Raw genomic sequence first — 17694 nt, forward strand, 5'->3', positions numbered from 1 at the left:
GTCAGGTTCATAGTAGATGTTCAATAAAATAATAGTTGTTAAGTATATGATTATATGAATGAATGGGATTCCAGGGATATATTACTCCCCACATTATTTCCATCTCAAAGATAGGAATCCCTAACTTTTAATTCTTTACTTAGATATTCTGCTTCCTAAATTATTTGTTTTCTACAAATTTAAGAAAGGATATCTCGGATTCTGGGGAAATCGCGCTTGTCTCTTCACGCTGCACCTACAATTGTGAGAAAGCACATTTCAGACAGCAGGGAAAACCCGTAGCTCACCACAACACCGCATTGTAAACTGTTTGGGCCACTAGAGCATGAATTAAAGAGGACACAAGTAGCTGAACGATCTGGAGGTGAGAGGAAGTGGGTGGAGACAATGTAACTGAATATAAATGCTAAGTTATCTCAGAGACTCAGAGACTGAACAAGAGCTCCAGCAAAGACTCAATGCGGACTGGCTTGACCTGCGATTAACCAAGGGATCGTGACGAGGATAAAGATGAATTCTGAAGATTGTTCTGCAACAGAGACCAGCTCCTTGCATCTGAAAAGAGGACAACAAAGTAAGTCAGGTCTTACTCCTCATATCCTGGTAGCATCTATCAATATATCTATATTTATATCTATCTACCTACCTATCTATCTATCTATGATCTATAACGGTAGTTAGGGGGGAAATGCAGCTTGTCTTTTGAAGAACTTGGTTACATTCTATTTCAGTTGGGATAAAGGAGAAAATGGGCAAGAAGTAAATATTTCTTTTTCTATGAGAAGACAAATAGAAACTTGAGAGGAAATCACAAGGGTGAATTTCAGAAGCTCTCTAAAGGTTTGTTTCTTTGTTTTAGTTTATATCATCTCAATTTTTCGTATTTAATTAGAAACCTCACTGCCCTAGCCCAGTGAACTGTCCATCATTTTCCCATATCCATCCTACAGGAAGCACTGACTCTCTTTATGGAAAACTCTGTTTTCCACATAAACAATTACATTCTTGATTGTCTTTACCTTGTACCATTTTGTGCTTTCTGTGTGTGCCTTATCTGGTGTTCTCAAGACAGCATCCTCCAGTTGCTGGGAACAAAGGTTTCTAATTTTTGAGAGAATGTCCATATAAACATCTGAACATTTACAGTGTCCAATGGTAACTTATTAGGAGAAAGTCATGAAAGAATTCTTGAAAATGAAATCTTCTATATTCTTTATGGGACTCTTTTCCTCCATTTCACTCTTCTATTTCACTCTTCTAATCGTGGGCTTCAAATTCTACATGAATCAGATGTTTTTCTTCCTTTCTTTTATTTTTCATCAAAACATGATCATCTTTGCTATATACTTTTTCTTCTTTTCTATTTGTCTATTCTGTCCTCAGACCTTTCTATTTTCGATTACCAGGATTTTCCCATTGTTTTACAATAATTTGTTTTGGTGAGGCTTTCTTGATTGGTTTCATTTATCTCTCTCTTCCTCTCTAATTAATGAGGTGCCCCAAGCACTAGCATGTAGGAACTAGAGTTTACTTGTAAGCAAACCTAACCAGTAACAAAGAATGTGTTATGAACAGCAGAGCTAAAAAAAATCTAGAGGAAGGGATTGTTTTCTGAGTATGGGTCTACTAGAGTGGTTTGCTTTAGAAAAGCATTCATTACCTCTGATAAACCCATCTTTCACTTAAGAACACAAAATCAAGTGTGGATGGTAAGTACAAGCCACAAAAATTTTTTGGTAACCAGATAGCCATAACTTGATGGCTCAGCTGAGCTGCCCAAAAGAAAAAATAGATTTAAGAATAAAACCACTCAATAAACAGCATAGTTGAAAGAAGAAGGAGCTATTGTAGTAATTCTTAACTTTTCCTGAGATCATTCCAATTTTCTGTTGAATATTTAATTTATGAATGTTTAGTCTACGCTGCTATTTGTACTTGCTTCATTAGTATAAACAATTATTGATCACCACCCTTGGTGATTCAATATGTACTAGTGGATTTGTTTTCAATTTCTCCATTAATGGACAGGGCTTGTAATCCAAGCAGAAGTATGCTCTTAGGGGAGTGTTTTGTTACCTAGGTGATAAGTCAAACTGTGAGTAACAATAGCCCTCACTAATGGATATAAAGTACAGTCTGAGAATCATCTCCATAGCTTACCCACTGGATAAGCCAATAGAGTGAGTCCAGTGGATAAGCCAATGGGCTCTGGCGTCCATGAGTTACTTGGATGTGTTGGCACTTGCTGAAGAGCCAAAGCTGTCCCTGCATTGAGTTTGAACCCCATGATCGAGTCTCACATGGTAAGAAGTGAAACTAGACAGAGAGCTCTGAACTTGCTACCCTAGCTACGAAAGGCTGCTTCCGGTGACAGTTGTATGCTGGTGAAAAAAGGAAGGTTTTCTTTAAGAAGCTGAGAGAAATAGAACCAGATGGGAGTGAAGTAAAGCCTTCTCTTGCAAAACCTGAACGTAGATCTATACTGGGAAAAACAATCCTCAGAAGAAGCAACAGTTGATGCTGACATCCATTACATAGCAAAATTACTGTGAAAGAAAGCAGCATCTCTTTGCCTAGTTTAACCTTAAAGAAAGGCTTTAAGGAAAAAAAATACACGAATTTCAAGTTGTGTCTGTATAGACATCCTTTTAATTATGAAAGCCACCCATACTGAAAAATAGGATATTTTTGCATATTGAGACTATCTTTCATGGTAAGTTTTAATATCATTCAAGTAGTTATTTTACATTTCAGTTTTTGAGAGCATAATAGGGATCTATATATCTCCTGTGAGGCCAAATTTTAAATATCCTGATAGCTCATCCTAGCAAAACTCAAATTCAAACTCTGAGTCACAAAATTCCCCTCTCTCCTTTCTCAATTATTTATTTCTAATCTGGAACAGATATCTTTCTAGCTTTGTTGTTGGTGGTGGTGGGTTTTTTTGGTAACCAAGAATCATCATTCACATCATATTCATATTCTAAATCCTTCCACAAAAGTATTTCTCATTCATGAAATAAAACTTTTACTTGGTTTTAGCATTATACAAAGGATAAATGAAAAAACCTATTTCCACCTAATATTTAGTCTATAGTACTGTTAAATTTCCTCTATTATTTTAACTTCTCTTGGAAAATTCAAACATCTTATTTTTCACTCACCTGTTATTTTTAAATGAGGTAAAATTGACATACAATGTAGGCACAGATAATACATATACAGTTTAATGAGTTATAACTACAACTCCCATCAACATTTGGCATTTTTCATCACCCCAGAAAGTTTCCCTGTGTTCCTTTCCAGTCAAATTAATTTTCCAACACATAAAAGCAATCACTTTTCTCATTTCTATCATCAAGTTTAGTTCAGCTATTCCTGAATGTCCTATAAATGAATATATACAGTATATAATTGTGGCTGGATTTTTTTTGCTCAACTTTTTTTTTTTGCGATTCATCCATTTTGTTGCATGCAACAGTTGTTCCAATTTTTAAGTTTCTGAGTAGAATTTCTTGTATGGGTATACCATAATTTGTTTATCCATTTTCCTGTTGATGGATACTTGGATAATTTTTTAAATTTTTAGTCATTCCAGTTGTATATATTTTTATATCAATTCAACATTTTTTATTATATCACCCACATTTATACCCATTTATACCATCTCCCTTAAACAGTAACTACAGAGAATTTAAGGGATTGTACATAGGATGTTCTTTTTATATGCCTTCTAGGGTAATCAGATATTTACTAAATGTTCTTACTGTGATTAAAACAATACAATTATGATATATTTAGAATTTTCATAGCTACTGAGTACATATTTGGGGGAGATATTTTATGATATCATTATTGTGACTGGATTGTTTTATTTCTAGCCAAAAATAAACTATCCAAATTCACTCAACCCTTGAGGGAAATTAACTTATAAATTTCATATAAGAAGATAGGGAGACACATAGCTATTTTTTTATTTTAAATGCCTCAAGAGAAAATCAAATGTCTCTTTCTTACTTCTATAGCCTGCTTGAATTCATCATCTACTTTCTCTCTTCAGATAATGCCACCAGGCTTCATTTTGCGGCATATCATGAAGGGTCCATTCAAGTTCCCATCCCATGTGCTGTAGTGAACGTGGTCTTCATCACCATTCTAATCATAGCTCTCGTTGCTTTATCAGGTGGGTCTGCACTTCATAAATTCATCAAAAGTTCTGATTAATTTAGGACAATCTCATTTTTCATACACGACCAATTTCCTAGGAAATGCTAAATATGACTCCACATTCCTTGAATAATTGATGCAATACTTTTGTTTAGTTTTCTAGTGCTTTAGAAATATTAAAAGTGCTTATGATTTATACAATACTGTGGGAGAAAATTACATGTAAGCAGATGTTTAAATCTGGAATAAAAGGGGCCGATTTAGAGTCTAACTATATAGACGTTTAACTGGAAAAATGTGGGCTGCACATTCATTGTTGATGAAAAGAATAACACCTAAGCCATAGATTAATCAGGAATTGGTCAGTCTCTTATCTCAAAAGCCACAGAATATAGATATAGAATATATCTAGAAGCTCCCAGAGAGTCAGTTGTGTTATGGTATTCGAAACATACAGCTATACCAAGATACATTTGTGTCTTATACAAACATGAAATTTTACAGTTGTATGATACATCCCCAACCATAAATTTTTGTGTATTCTGAATCGCTCCTCTGCAAAGTATTCTCTCCTCTACCTTCCAGTATAGGTCTGTATACACTACGTCTTCAAATTCTTCCCCATCTGCATTCAGATACAAAACCTTACTTGGAATTTTAGTGTATTTTAGCCTTTCTAGTCCAAAGACTATTTTCAAGATTTTAAAATTTACCCTCCACTTTCTGACCAAAGTGACTCCCTCTTATTTCTCATACCATGATGAGATGATGAGATGATGAGATGATGATGAGATGACTCCCTCTTATTTCTCGTACCATGATGCTCAGGCACAATGAGAGATCAGATAAAGTGAGAAGCTGCCTTCTTCCTACTCTTTCCAGAATTCACCTTCCTTTTTTATAATTTTAAATGGAGTATATATAACGTATAAAAATTTTGAATCACCATGTTGTACACCCGAAACTAATATAACATCTCTCGTCAGCTATACTTCAAAAATTTTTTAAAAAAGAGAACTCATTAAAAAAAAAAAAAAGAATTCACCTTCTTTCCTCTGTTCGTTTATCTGAACTAGTTTTGCACACTGTGGGTACTTGGTTTCTTGTGTTACTAAAACAAACACTTTTCCTTTTCACAGTGGGCCAGTACAACTGTCCAGGCCAATATATGTCCTCGGTGCCACCAAACACCCATGTTTCTTCATGCTCAGATGATTGGATAGTATACCAGGGGAAATGTTATCTTATTTCCAAGAAAACAAGGAACTGGACCTTGGCCCAAAACTTTTGCTCCAAACACAGTGCCACTCTTGCTGTCATTGATTCTGAAGAGGACGTGGTAAGATAGTATTCAAAAACAATTCCATAAGATATTGCTATTCTATTTTATATAGCTACTCTGCGGTTTCCTTCTAAGGGAAGACATTGTATCTGTCTCCCACCCGGGAAAATTCAGTCACAGAAAGCCACAGGATCAGTCTGAGGTCAAAATGAGAGTTCAATTTAGTCTTTAAATGTGATTTGTTTAGCCTCAAAGGCCAAAAATCCACATGAGCTGAACCTACGTAGAACTAGTAAATAATCAGCTTAGCTGTCATGCCTACGAGTTGCAGATTTAAGAAACAAGATTTATTACATACTTACTAGGACGGGTGGTTTAACATACAGTTCCTTTGTGCTTTCTTCAAGATCTTTTTAAAACAACATGTGGGTAGAACTGAACACTGGATTGGGCTGAAAAATGAAGCTGACCAGGTGTGGAAATGGTCAAATGGCAAAAAATTTAATAACTGGTGAGTTTCAAGATATCTCTTTATCCTCCCCAGGATGGCAGCTCAAGGGAACCACTTTCCTTTTTTCCTTTAGAAGTGCTGTTCTACATGAAGATTGAGCTCTTTATAAGCAGAACTTCAACAATCTCTTTTGTATGTTATACTCTACGGACCTCTTTAAAGAAGGGCTTTAATATTACCATTTTTTTCTTTTTATCTGCTTGGAATTCATACGATAACTGCTTCTTAGTAACTTGATCTCAGCAAATTTGAGTGGAATAAAACTCAGAAATATTCCAGGTATAAATATGATGATGGGAAAAAAATCCAACATTTCCAATCTCATATTTATATTTTATTGACAAGCTAGTAATTCCCTTTTTGCTTTCCCAGTTCTCATCTCCACAGAGATAAAGAACAGTATTTTCAATACCTAATTAGAAGCTTCTATGGATCTGAGAGAAAACCTGCCCCAGAATAAAAATGCTGATTTTATTGCCATTACCTGTACATTTTAAAATTTGAAGGACATCGTATAAGTTTAGTGTTAATCTTTGTCATCTGAAAACTCAGACTTGAAAGAATTTCTAGCTCCCTAAATAGTTTTATGAAAATTAAAGAAACAGAAAATTAGTTTAAATCTCTAGAAAAGGAATCCTTGGTATGTATCACACCCACAAATGGGCACCAGGGACTGTTACCCTCTAAAACTCTGTGTGCTAGTATACATGATTGTTGAATGTTTATACTTTCTGGGAATGGTTTGTGAGCTCAAAAATGAACGAGTCACTTCTGTGGTGATACACCAACCAAAAAAATGGAGCCGTCTACTCTTAATTTTGTATCTTCTCGCCACATACTATTCTTTTGGGTCTTTGTCAACTGTCTCTGCAGATTACTCTGTGATCATTTGATTGGCGCACTTGCTTCATGCATTCCTACTAAGAAAAAAAAAGCAGAAACCACCACCTCCACCACCGCAAAGTTGATTCTCATGTAACTGAACGGAAATGATAAACTGAAAATAATTCTGGTTTCTTTATTGTTGACAGGTTCAACCTTACAGGATCTGAGAACTGTGCATTTCTGAACAGCACGGAGGTCAGCAGCACAGAATGTGAAAAGAATTTACACTGGATATGTAGCAAACCCTCCAAATAAAGAGGAATCATATTTGCTTATATACTATTCTATCATGGAACTCAAGGAAATGTGTGTTGACAAATGGTGCTCTATGGTCAGAAGTTTCCCATAAAGACTTCGTGAAAAAAACTTTTTACTATTTTGGAAATTTTCTTCCAAACAAGACTGTGGAAAAAAGGGAGAAAAATTCCAGGCATATCTGCACTGTGGAATACTTCTGCCATGAGCTGAAAATGTTACAGGTTGACTAATTTTGTCCAAGAATGAGAAAAATGACTTCAAAGCTTTTGAATGCACTTTATATTTTTTTAATTCAGAAATAATAAGGTAACTAAGTTTAGAGATATTATTTATTGCTGAATGACTGTGAACAACGTGTGCCCTTCATGCGTTTGCACTGGATGAAGGAATTAAATAGTAGTATTAAAAGCTGAATGTAAACAGAGGAAATTTTAACTGGCAACAGAGGTATTTAGTCTAAATGCATTTTTCTTGAACTCAGAGGACATTTATCAATGGGCAAATGCTTATGAAATGAAGCTTTGTAATGTTTCTCTCTTTTTAAAGAAGTTTGTCAAGTTACTTTGTCATTTGCCCCCCAAAGAATGGGGTGATCATATATTTACGCCAGTCTTTTTGTTTTCACATTTTCAGCGTAGACTTGTCTTTTTCAATGGTACATAACTTATTGCTTTATACACAGTGTTTTACAGAGATGAGGTCAAAAACAAAGAATATGAGGAATGTTTGTAAAACAGATAAAAGTGTTGGAAAATGTGCAATATGTGATGTGGCAAATCTCTATCAGGAAAAGGTCTGTATTGTTCAAATCTGGAATAATACTAGTCCTATCTGTTTATAACCTTGTGCCTTTCCTGATCTATTCTCCTTTCCTGATCTATTCTATCATGTGCAATACTTCACGAGAAGTATTTTCTAAGTGCAATAACGTGTGTTTATTTGTTTGTCTTTTGTATCCAGTACAATCATAACCTGCTTTTATGTATGTTAAAATGAAAGTAGAATAAACAAAATGGTTTCTAAAAAGTGGTCATTCCTTCAAAATATATTAAAACATATCTCATGCTAGAAAGGAAGAAACAGAATACTGTAACTTTTTTCAAAGACATTTCTATTGTAAAACCTTAGATTTATAATATGGTTTGTACTTTGTAAGTTGTTTTCATGTGTGTTTTCAAAGGGCTGTATCTACTTTTCTGTAAACAGCAAAAGTTCAGTAAATATTCTAATTGACTTTAGAGGAATGTATGTCATTTAAGAAATTTTGACTCTATCACCTTCTCTCTTTCTTTTATTGTTTATCACCCTGAAGAGGCACAGAGGAATTTGGAGGCGGCTAAAGTCACTTTGCAAGGATTTATTTATAAGCTCGTCCTCTCTCCAAAAGAGAGGATAATTTGTCCTCATAACTGATGTTCAGAAAGCATCTTATTCATTTCTGAAATGCTATACTCGTAGTTATTTACATAAAATAATCCATTCAATAGAAATAAGGCACTACATAATCTTCATGAGATTTTTCAATAAGGAAAAATAATATTACCTTCAAAATTGTTTTATGAATGTATTTCACGATATTCTCCTTCTCTGAAAGTTGGAAATGTATGCTATATGTAGTATCTTTAAACTGTTGTCACTAGTATGGCATATTGAAAAGAAATCTGGATTCCAGACACTGCTTAGCGATAAATAATATAGAGTTTCTTAATCTCAGTGTCCTTCAGTTCCTACAGGCTCCAAACTCTGATATCCTATCATTAATAACAACAATCTACTCCTGGGTCATGTTAGAAAGCAACGTCTTGGATCCACGCACTATGAAATGTGTAAGGGAAAGTGTAGATGTTGAGAGCTGGAGTGAAAGAGAAATACTGTCCAAGTTTCATTTCTGCCTCTCTCTAGTTGACCAGCTGTTTTAGTTAGAATTAGGTAGAAATTTTGTTAAAATTAGCTAGAAGTTAAGCTAGTTAATACATGAAAATGGACGTAGAAGAACACCTGGCTCACAGTGAACCCCAAAGATGTATTAAACTTTAGTGGTGATCATTATAAATGGGAACACCATGCCCTCAAAGTAAGTTTAGCAAAAAGCAGCATTTCTACATGATGTGTCTATTTCTACATAGCATATTTTGAGGGTTTTTTATTTTTATTTATTTTTTTTTGAGAAAGAATTACTTTGTTTTTTTTTTTTAACATCTTTATTGGGGTACAATTGCTTTACAATGGTGTGTTAGTTTCTGCTCTATAACAAAGTGAATCAGTTATATATATACATATGTTCCCATATGTTCCCTCTTGCGTCTCCCTCCCTCCCACTCTCCCTATCCCACCCCTCCAGGCTGTCACAAAACACCGAGCTAATATCCCTGTGCCATGTGGCTGCTTCCCACTAGCTATCTACCTTACTACGTTTGTTAGTGTGTGTATGTCCATGACTCTCTCTCGCCCTGTCAAAGCTCACCCTTCCCCCTCCCCATATCCTCAAGTCCGTACTCCAGTAGGTCTGCGTCTCTATTCCCGTCCTACCCCTAGGTTCTTCATGACATCCTTTTTTTTCTTAAATTCCATATATATGTGTTAGCATACGGTATTTGTCTTTTTCTTTCTGACTTACTTCACTCTGTATGACAGACTCTAGGTCTATCCACCTCATTACAAATAACTCATTACAAATAACTCAATTTGCAATGACTCAACAAATAACTCAATTTCGTTTCTTTTTAAGGCTGAGTAATATTCCATTGTATATATGTGCCATATCTTCTTTATCCATTCATCCGATGATGGGCACTTAGGTTGTTTCCATCTCCGGGCTATTGTAAATAGAGTTGCAATGAATATTTTGGTACATGACTCTTTTTGAATTTTGGTTTTCTCAGGGTATATGCCCAGTAGTGGGATTGCTGGGTCATATGGTAATTCTATTTGTAGTTTTTTTTTTTTTTTTTTTTTTTTGTAGTTTTTTAAGGAACCTCCATACTGTTCTCCATAGTGGCTGAACCAATTCACATTCCCACCAGCAGTGCAAGAGTGTTCCCTTTTCTCCACACCCTCTCCAGCATTTATTGTTTCTAGATTTTTTGATGATGGCCATTCTGACTGGTGTGAGATGATATCTCATTGTAGTTTTGATTTGCATTTCTCTAATGATTAATGATGTTGAGCATTCTTTCATGTGTTTGTTGGCATTCTGTATATCTTCTTTGGAGAAATGTCTATTTAGGTCTTCTGCCCGTTTTTGGATTGGGTTGTTTGTTTTTTTGTTATTGAGCTGCATGAGCTGCTTATAAATTTTGGAGATTAATCCTTTGTCAGTTGCTTCATTTGCAAATATTTTCTCCCATTCTGAGGGTTGTCTTTTGGTGTTGTTTATGGTTTCCTTTGCTGTGCAAAAGCTTTGAAGTTTCATTAGGTCCCATTTGTTTATTTTTGTTTTTATTTCCATTACTCTAGGAGGTGGGTCAGAAAGGATCTTGCTGTGATTTATGTCCTAGAGTGTTCTGCCTATGTTTTCCTCTAAGAGTTTGATAGTTTCTGGCCTTACATTTAGGTCTTTAATCCATTTTGAGCTTATTTTTGTGTATGGTGTTAGGGAGTGATCTAATCTCATACTTTTACATGTACCTGTCCAGTTTTCCCAGCACCATTTATTGAACAGGCTGTCCTTTCTCCACTGTACATTCCTGCCACCTTTATCAAAGATAAGGTGTCCATATGTGCGTGGGTTTATCTCTGGGCTTTCTATCCTGTTCCATTGATCTATCTTTCTGTTTTTGTGCCAGTACCATACTGTCTTGATTACTGTAGCTTTGTAGTGTAGTCTGAAGTCAGGGAGCCTGATTCCTCCAGCTCCTTTTTTAGTTCTCAAGATTGCTTTGGCTATTCGGGGTCTTTTGTGTTTCCATACAAATTGCGAAATTTTTTGTTCTAGTTCTGTGAAAAATGCCAGTGGTAGTTTGATAGGGATTGCATTGAATCTGTAGATTGCTTTGGGTAGTAGAGTCATTTTCACAATGTTGATTCTTCCCATCCAAGAACATGGTATATCTCTCCATCTATTTGTATCATCTTTAATTTCTTTCATCAGTGTCTTATAATTTTCTGCATACAGAGGGTTTTTTAAAAAAATGTATTCAATGAATGATTATTAAGCAACATTGTGGTGGACAGTAAAGTTAAAACACTAAGCAAATTTGGCATGAAAACTAGTCTTGGGGAATTTATGGTCTATTTGTAAAACAAACAGTAAAGTGTTATATTATGGTGGTGATGGAGCCTTATAACAGGGAATATGTAGGATGCTGTGGAAATATATCACAGATATCCTACTTTATTTTATCCTGTATTCAAACTTTTAACTATCACTTTTCTGTGTTTTATTTGTTTTTTCCAACATAATTTCAATTTCTTCCTCTGGAAAGGGGAATAATAGTTTACCTGCTTATCTCAGATGATTATAGGGATTCAATAAGTTTTAAAGTATTTTTAAAAGGCTAAAAGCTGGGCTTCCCTGGTGGCGCAGTGGTTGGGAGTCCGCCTGCTGATGCAGGGGACACAAGTTCGTGCCCTGGTCTGGGAAGATCCCACATGCCACGGAGTGGCTGGGCCGGTGAGCCATGGCCGCTGAGCCTGCGCGTCTGGAGCCTGTGCTCCGCAACAGGAGAAGCCACAACAGTGAGAGGCCTGCGTACTGCAAAAAAAAAAAACCAAAAAAACCAAAGTTGGCAAAAATGGACATCTTTATTAAGTCTTTTACTCCATGCCATGATTTAATTCTCCATTAAATTCTTTAATTTTAGCCTTCTTTAATTTCTATCTTTAATATCTTTCTGTACGTTATAGATTTTTGTATAGAACTCCTATATATCTCTTTAAATTTATTCCTAGGTATATTACATGTGTATATATACATGTATATATTACATGTGTATATTACCATTGCAAATGGTATCTGGCAGGTGAAGGGGAGCAGGATTTGTCACCTCAAAATATGTCTCTTTGGCTTAAGGATCATGTTACGCCGATTATTTTAAAAAAATAAAAAAAACAGCATTCCCAGGTGAAGCTCTGAAAACTGAATAGAAGTTACCCTTTTGTAAGCGACATTTACATTTATAAGAGAAATCTCCATTTGTAAAGGTCTCCCTTTCTGTACAGGAAGAGAAGGGACTCTAGAAAATCTTAGTGGAGAAGGCAACAACTTAAATCTGTGTAACAACCTTACCCTTGTTTACTGTGCTTTCCCTGGTGGCCTCCATACCTGGCCGCCCTCTCCCTCCCCAACATCTTCTTTTGTCTTTACCTGGAAATATTATTTAAGGTTATGGTTTGGATCGTTTTGAGGAGTTACTTGGTTTTCCTGGTTCTCTCCCACATACACAGGAGGTACGCATGTTATTAAACTTCTGCTTGTTTTCTCCCATTAATCTGTCTTTTATTACAGGAGGTGTCTCAACCAAGAACCTAGAAGAGTAGAGAGAAAATTATTTTCCTTCCCCCACGTAGACAAGATAGTCACCCCAAAAGATTCACGACTTGGAAAATGTAAATACGTAACATTACATGGAAAGAAATTCAGATGGAATTAATGTTATCGACTTTCAGATAGATTCTCCTGAATTGGCCAGGTAGTCCCAAACTAATTACAAACATACCTTGGAGTTTTACTGTGCTTTGCTTTATGGCATTTTTCACAAATTGAGGGTTTGTGGCAACCCTGCCTCAAACTAACCTATTGGTGCCATTTTTCCAACAGCATTTTCTTGCTTCACATCTTTGTTATCACCTTTTGGTAATTCTCGAAATATTTCGTTACATTATGGTGACCTGGGATCAGTGATCTCTGGTGTTACTACTGCAAAAAGATTAGGACTCATTGATGGCTCAGATTGTTCCCGGTGAATTTAAGATTCTTGCCTTCTCATGAAAGAATTCGGAGACAAAGCGGGGAGGTTAAGAAAGTTAAGTGATTATTTACTTATGCAAGAATGCGTTCTCAGAGGGAGAGAGCAGACAGGTGAGGAACTGCTACCCAGGGTTTCTTTGGCAAGCCAGTTATGAGAGGCTTACAAATGAAGGAGCGGAATATTCACTGGGGAGGGAAGAGTTTGGGGGTCGTATTCTCTGATTTTCATCCCAGCTCCTTCTTCCTAAGGGGAGGAGGGATTTTTGTCCTTATTTAGCTTAGACCAGAAGTGTCATGGCGTCAGTGCATGATGGGTACTTCTTATCTGCAAGGCTAATTCTATTGCAATGAGAGCAAAATGAGCAACAGGTTACATTCGGATGCAGGAGATTCCCACTTTCCTCACCTTTCTTTATCTGCTTCCAGGATACTTACCACCCAAAATGTCTGGCTTCCTTTCAGTCTGGAGGTTCTTGCTTTTCTTTGTCTACCCATGGACGCCCGCTGTTTACAAGATGCGTGATTTCCTGCCCCCTGCCCCCTGCCCCCATTTCTCTGCTCACATCTAGCTATCTGCCTGCTGCAACAAGATGATGGCTAGCATTTTTTAGCAGTAAAGTATTTTTAAACTAAGGTATGTTTGTTGATTTCTTAGACATAATTGCCATTGCTCACTTAATAGACTACAGTATAGTCTAGACGTACCTTTTATATGCACTAGGAAACAAAAAAATCTGTGTGACTCACTTTACTGTGATATTCCCTTTATTGTGGTGGTCTGGAACCAAACTGAGGCAGGAGATAGATGGGCCCCAGGCTGAACAGCCGGAGTCCGTCCCCTGTCGACAGATACTCCAAAATAGCAGGAGAGAGGAGAAGCTGAGCCCTGCCCAGATGAGAGATAAAAGACCACATATTCCTCATTCTCAGAAGTCAAGGAGACCTTCCTGACTACACATGCGCAGAAAGGCCCCTTGAAGATCAAAAACGGAGGGGGCGCCCCCTCCTAATAAGTGATGCCAACTACCCATAGGCCTCTTCACTAGAATCCATCTTGGCTAAGAGATGTGTGCACACATATGGGAGGACCCTGAGATAAACCAAATACGGACCCAGAACCAGGTGAAGCAAGACGATTGGCCAAAGGAAACCCAGAAGAAATGCCCCATAAAAGTGATTCAAACCACCACGAGGGTGCGAATCTCTGAGGCCACCCGTGTGTCTATCCTCCTAATAAACACTTTACTTGTTTCACTACTTTGCACCTCTATGTGGAAATTCATTTCTACACAGCAGACAGTACAGGGCCTTGGCATTGGTCACTGGTCCCTGGTGGTCTTGTGGCTAGGGTTCAGCACTCTCATTGCCGAGGACTGACATCAATCTCTGGCTGGGAACAGAAACCCTGCTTCAAGCCGCTGCAGGCCGAGGCCACCAGGATAAGAACCTACAATATCTCTGAGGTTTGCCTACATATGAGCCTTTAAAAGCAGAGAGATTTCTCTAGCTGGAGTTACCGAAAAAGAGGTCAAAGAAATTAGAAGCATTTTTGCTGGCTTCAAGACGGAGCAGGCAGCAGGATAAAGAAGGTTGTTGGCCTTAAGAAGATGAGAGAGGCTGACAGTCAGCAAGTAAGTGAGGACTCAAACACTTCAGCCAAAGAAAATGGCATTTCCAACGACCTGCACAAACTTAGAAGTGATTCTTTCCGAGGTCCTCCACAAGGAAAGGAGGCCCTGCTGAAACCTTGATTTTGCCCTCATAGACCCTAAACAAAGAACTAACCGAGTCACACTGAGCCTGAAATTCTGAGCTGCAGAAACAGCAAGAAAAGAAGTACGTGTTGTTTTAAGATGACGGATTTGTAGTAATTTGTTATGGCACCAAAAGAAAACTAATACAAAGTATTTTTAAGTTTTCATTTTCAGCTAGTTTCTGCTGAATAAAAGTACAATTGATTTTTTATATTGATTTTGCATCCAGGGATCTTCTCAACTCACTTATTAATTCTAATAATTTATCAGTAGATTCCCTTGGATTTTCTATAAGCAGAATTGTGTCTATGGCTGATGCGTGCTACGATTTTTCCTTTCAAATCCTTATAACTTTGTTGCTAAGGCCACGAGTAATGATGTTAAATAGACGTGATGATCATGAACATTTTGTCTGGTTCTTGATCTCAGAGGGAAAGTTTTCGACATTTAACCTTTAACATGTTTACTATAGTTTTCTTTGCTTGTCTTGTTCTTTTTTCTTCTTTTTTCTTTCCCTGTCCCTTTGAGATGTAAATCTTCTTCCAGCCTTTTGCCGGTTTGACAGCCCAGAAATGTTTTTCTCAAGGACCTGTGAGCCATCCCTTCGAAATGTGATCACCAAGGAGAGAGCACCCCTACCTCCCAGTCTCTGCAGAAGGGTAGGGACCTAAACTAGGAGCAAAATACCAATGAACGTATGAGCACCAATTAGCAAATACAAATGGCATAAGCACATTGACCAGCTCCCCTAACATACTCCAGCGCCTTCTGACCCCAGCACTTGAAAATCTTCTTGCCGTTTGTTTCAGCAGAATTGACCTCGATTTCTTCACTTATTGCAATAGTCTTGAATAAAGTCTTCCTCTCCTGTTCAACTTATTCAGTATAATTCTTCTTTGACATCTTGCAGAAGTTAAATTTGCTTCCAGCAAATCATCACAGTCACTAACAATCTGGGATCACTTCCTTTAACTCTTTAGAGACTGAAGGAATTTGAAGTTGAGCTCTGCCTCCTTCAAAGACAAGTCTACTCTCAAATCAACCTTACTCCTAGGGTGGTGTTTTTCAACCTGGGAGGATTTTGTCCCTCAAAGGATATTTAGCAATGTCTAGAGATATTTTTGGTTCTTCAACATGGTATGGAGTAAAGGTGGAGGGAAGTTGCTACTGGCATCTAGAAGGTAGAAGTAAGAGATGAAGGGATGCTTCTAAACATCATACAACACACAGGACACCCCCCAACAGGAAAGAATAATCGGACTCAAATTGTCAATAGTTCCAAGGCTGGAAAATGTTGTCCTTGGGTATAGATTTTGGTGAACCAACCCGGCGAGATATACTGATTTTTCAGTCCCTTACCCCTACTTGAAGACCAGAGTTACCCTCGCTTCTAAGACACCAAAGCCCTGTTCAGGAACTCAGCTTCTTTTTCTGTCTTTGAAAATTGTCTATAGGAAAAGCAGCTCTTCTTTTCAGGTTTCAACTTTCTCTTGGACTTGCATTATATTATTCTTCACTACTTTCTATCTCACTGATAAAAATATGGTTTAAAATATTTTACCTACTTTACAGGTTGCTCTCAGTGGGGACAGGGTTGGTATCACCTAGTGAATGATTATCCATGCTTTTCAGGAATAGCCAAATAAGACTACTTGAAGTCTCCTGCTGCCTTTAAGAAATCTCCTCTTCTGAATAATTCCCAAAGTTCTTGGGGAGTGCTTAAAATCTTGTTTGTTACTTAATATCTCTCACTCTTAACTGTTGTTCCATGCTTTCCATTAGTTACATTTTGCTGAATTATACCTGATTCCATGTGGTGCAGTCTTCAACTCACACTACTTTGATAAGTCTGAGGACATTTGCTCCCTGTGTTATCCAAAGCACCAAAAATATAAAAGTAACAAAAGTTTGCATTGAATGATGATATTGTTCCAATAAACATAATAAAAATATAGCTACGGTTATAAGCAACATTATTTGGTGCTTCTATATGTCAGGGACTACTTTGCATATGATCAATTTACTTAATCCTGACAACAACCCTAGGATTTAGGTGTTAATTGAGATCGCATTTTATAGGCAAGGAAACCAAATCATAAGGAAACTAAGTATTTTGCCCAAAGCCTTTACATTTCAGATCTAGGACTCATACCCAGACAATTTGACACTGAGAAAATATGGCTTATATAGGCACATAAAAATATAGAATATTTAAAACCGAATATATCAGATTTCATTGCTGTTACTGTTTACGGCAACCACAATCACACAGCGCCCCCTACCGACATGACATTTTTTCCCTTCAGCTTCCACCCTGTTGCTAAAGCTTGCCTGTTTATCTTCAGATGAGATGCTTTTAAAACCAACTACTCTTTCCCTAATTCCTATAACTGTTTGTCAAAAACATCAGTGACTACTGCTTCACTTTCTAAAGCAGCAATAGTAACAGTGGAGACAAAAAGTTGACCAAAATTTAAAAGGAAAAACTTTGCTCATCAGTAGACTTTTGATACTTATTTGTGTTGTTGCATGTGGATTTTGAAAAGTGAGCTTTGAACCTATTCCTGGGAATCTGGAATGTCATACACATGTAACGTGTGCATGTCCAGGAATGATTTGAAAAGGTCCAAAGGTCTCACCTCCGACTGACCTTGAGACTGTAGCAATAGGAAGTGAAGGCTAAGGAAAAGTTTTAACTGTGTACCTGAGAGCTGAAGCTGTGTCTCAATAGCCACCCAGGTTCCCTCAGCAAAGACTGTGAGATTTATACCTTAAAAGACTGAGAAATCAATAAGAAAAAGACAGACAACACAAATTTTTAAAGGGGCAATAAACTTGAAAGGGAATTGCATAAAAAAGGACATCAAAATGGCACATCAGCTTTTCAAAACCCTCAAATTTGTCATCAGAGGAATGGAAATCAAAGCTA

General features: G+C 37.0%; 1 protein-coding gene across 1 annotated transcript; it reads left to right on the plus strand.

Annotated features, from left to right (window-relative positions):
- The first annotated feature begins 426 nt into the window (after window positions 1-426).
- Window positions 427-8350, plus strand: CD69 (CD69 molecule). Its single transcript, XM_032645756.1, has 5 exons — window positions 427-574; window positions 4061-4183; window positions 5307-5506; window positions 5857-5960; window positions 6992-8350. Exons 1-5 carry the CDS (start codon window positions 511-513, stop codon window positions 7098-7100), a joined length of 600 nt encoding a protein of 199 aa, XP_032501647.1. The 5' UTR covers window positions 427-510; the 3' UTR covers window positions 7101-8350.
- The last annotated feature ends 9344 nt before the right edge of the window (window positions 8351-17694 follow it).

Source organism: Phocoena sinus, chromosome 10, assembly GCF_008692025.1.
Source record: "Phocoena sinus isolate mPhoSin1 chromosome 10, mPhoSin1.pri, whole genome shotgun sequence".
Lineage (NCBI taxonomy): Eukaryota > Metazoa > Chordata > Mammalia > Artiodactyla > Phocoenidae > Phocoena > Phocoena sinus.

Excerpts from the sequence above, each read along its gene's own strand:
- CD69 (XM_032645756.1), top strand. The coding sequence starts at position 511 with ATGAATTCTGAAGATTGTTCTGCAACAGAGACCAGCTCCTTGCATCTG. Across the intron at positions 575-4,060 it reads TCTGAAAAGAGGACAACAAA|ATAATGCCACCAGGCTTCAT; the intron begins GTAAGTCAGGTC and ends TTCTCTCTTCAG. Across the intron at positions 5,961-6,991 it reads GGCAAAAAATTTAATAACTG|GTTCAACCTTACAGGATCTG; the intron begins GTGAGTTTCAAG and ends TATTGTTGACAG.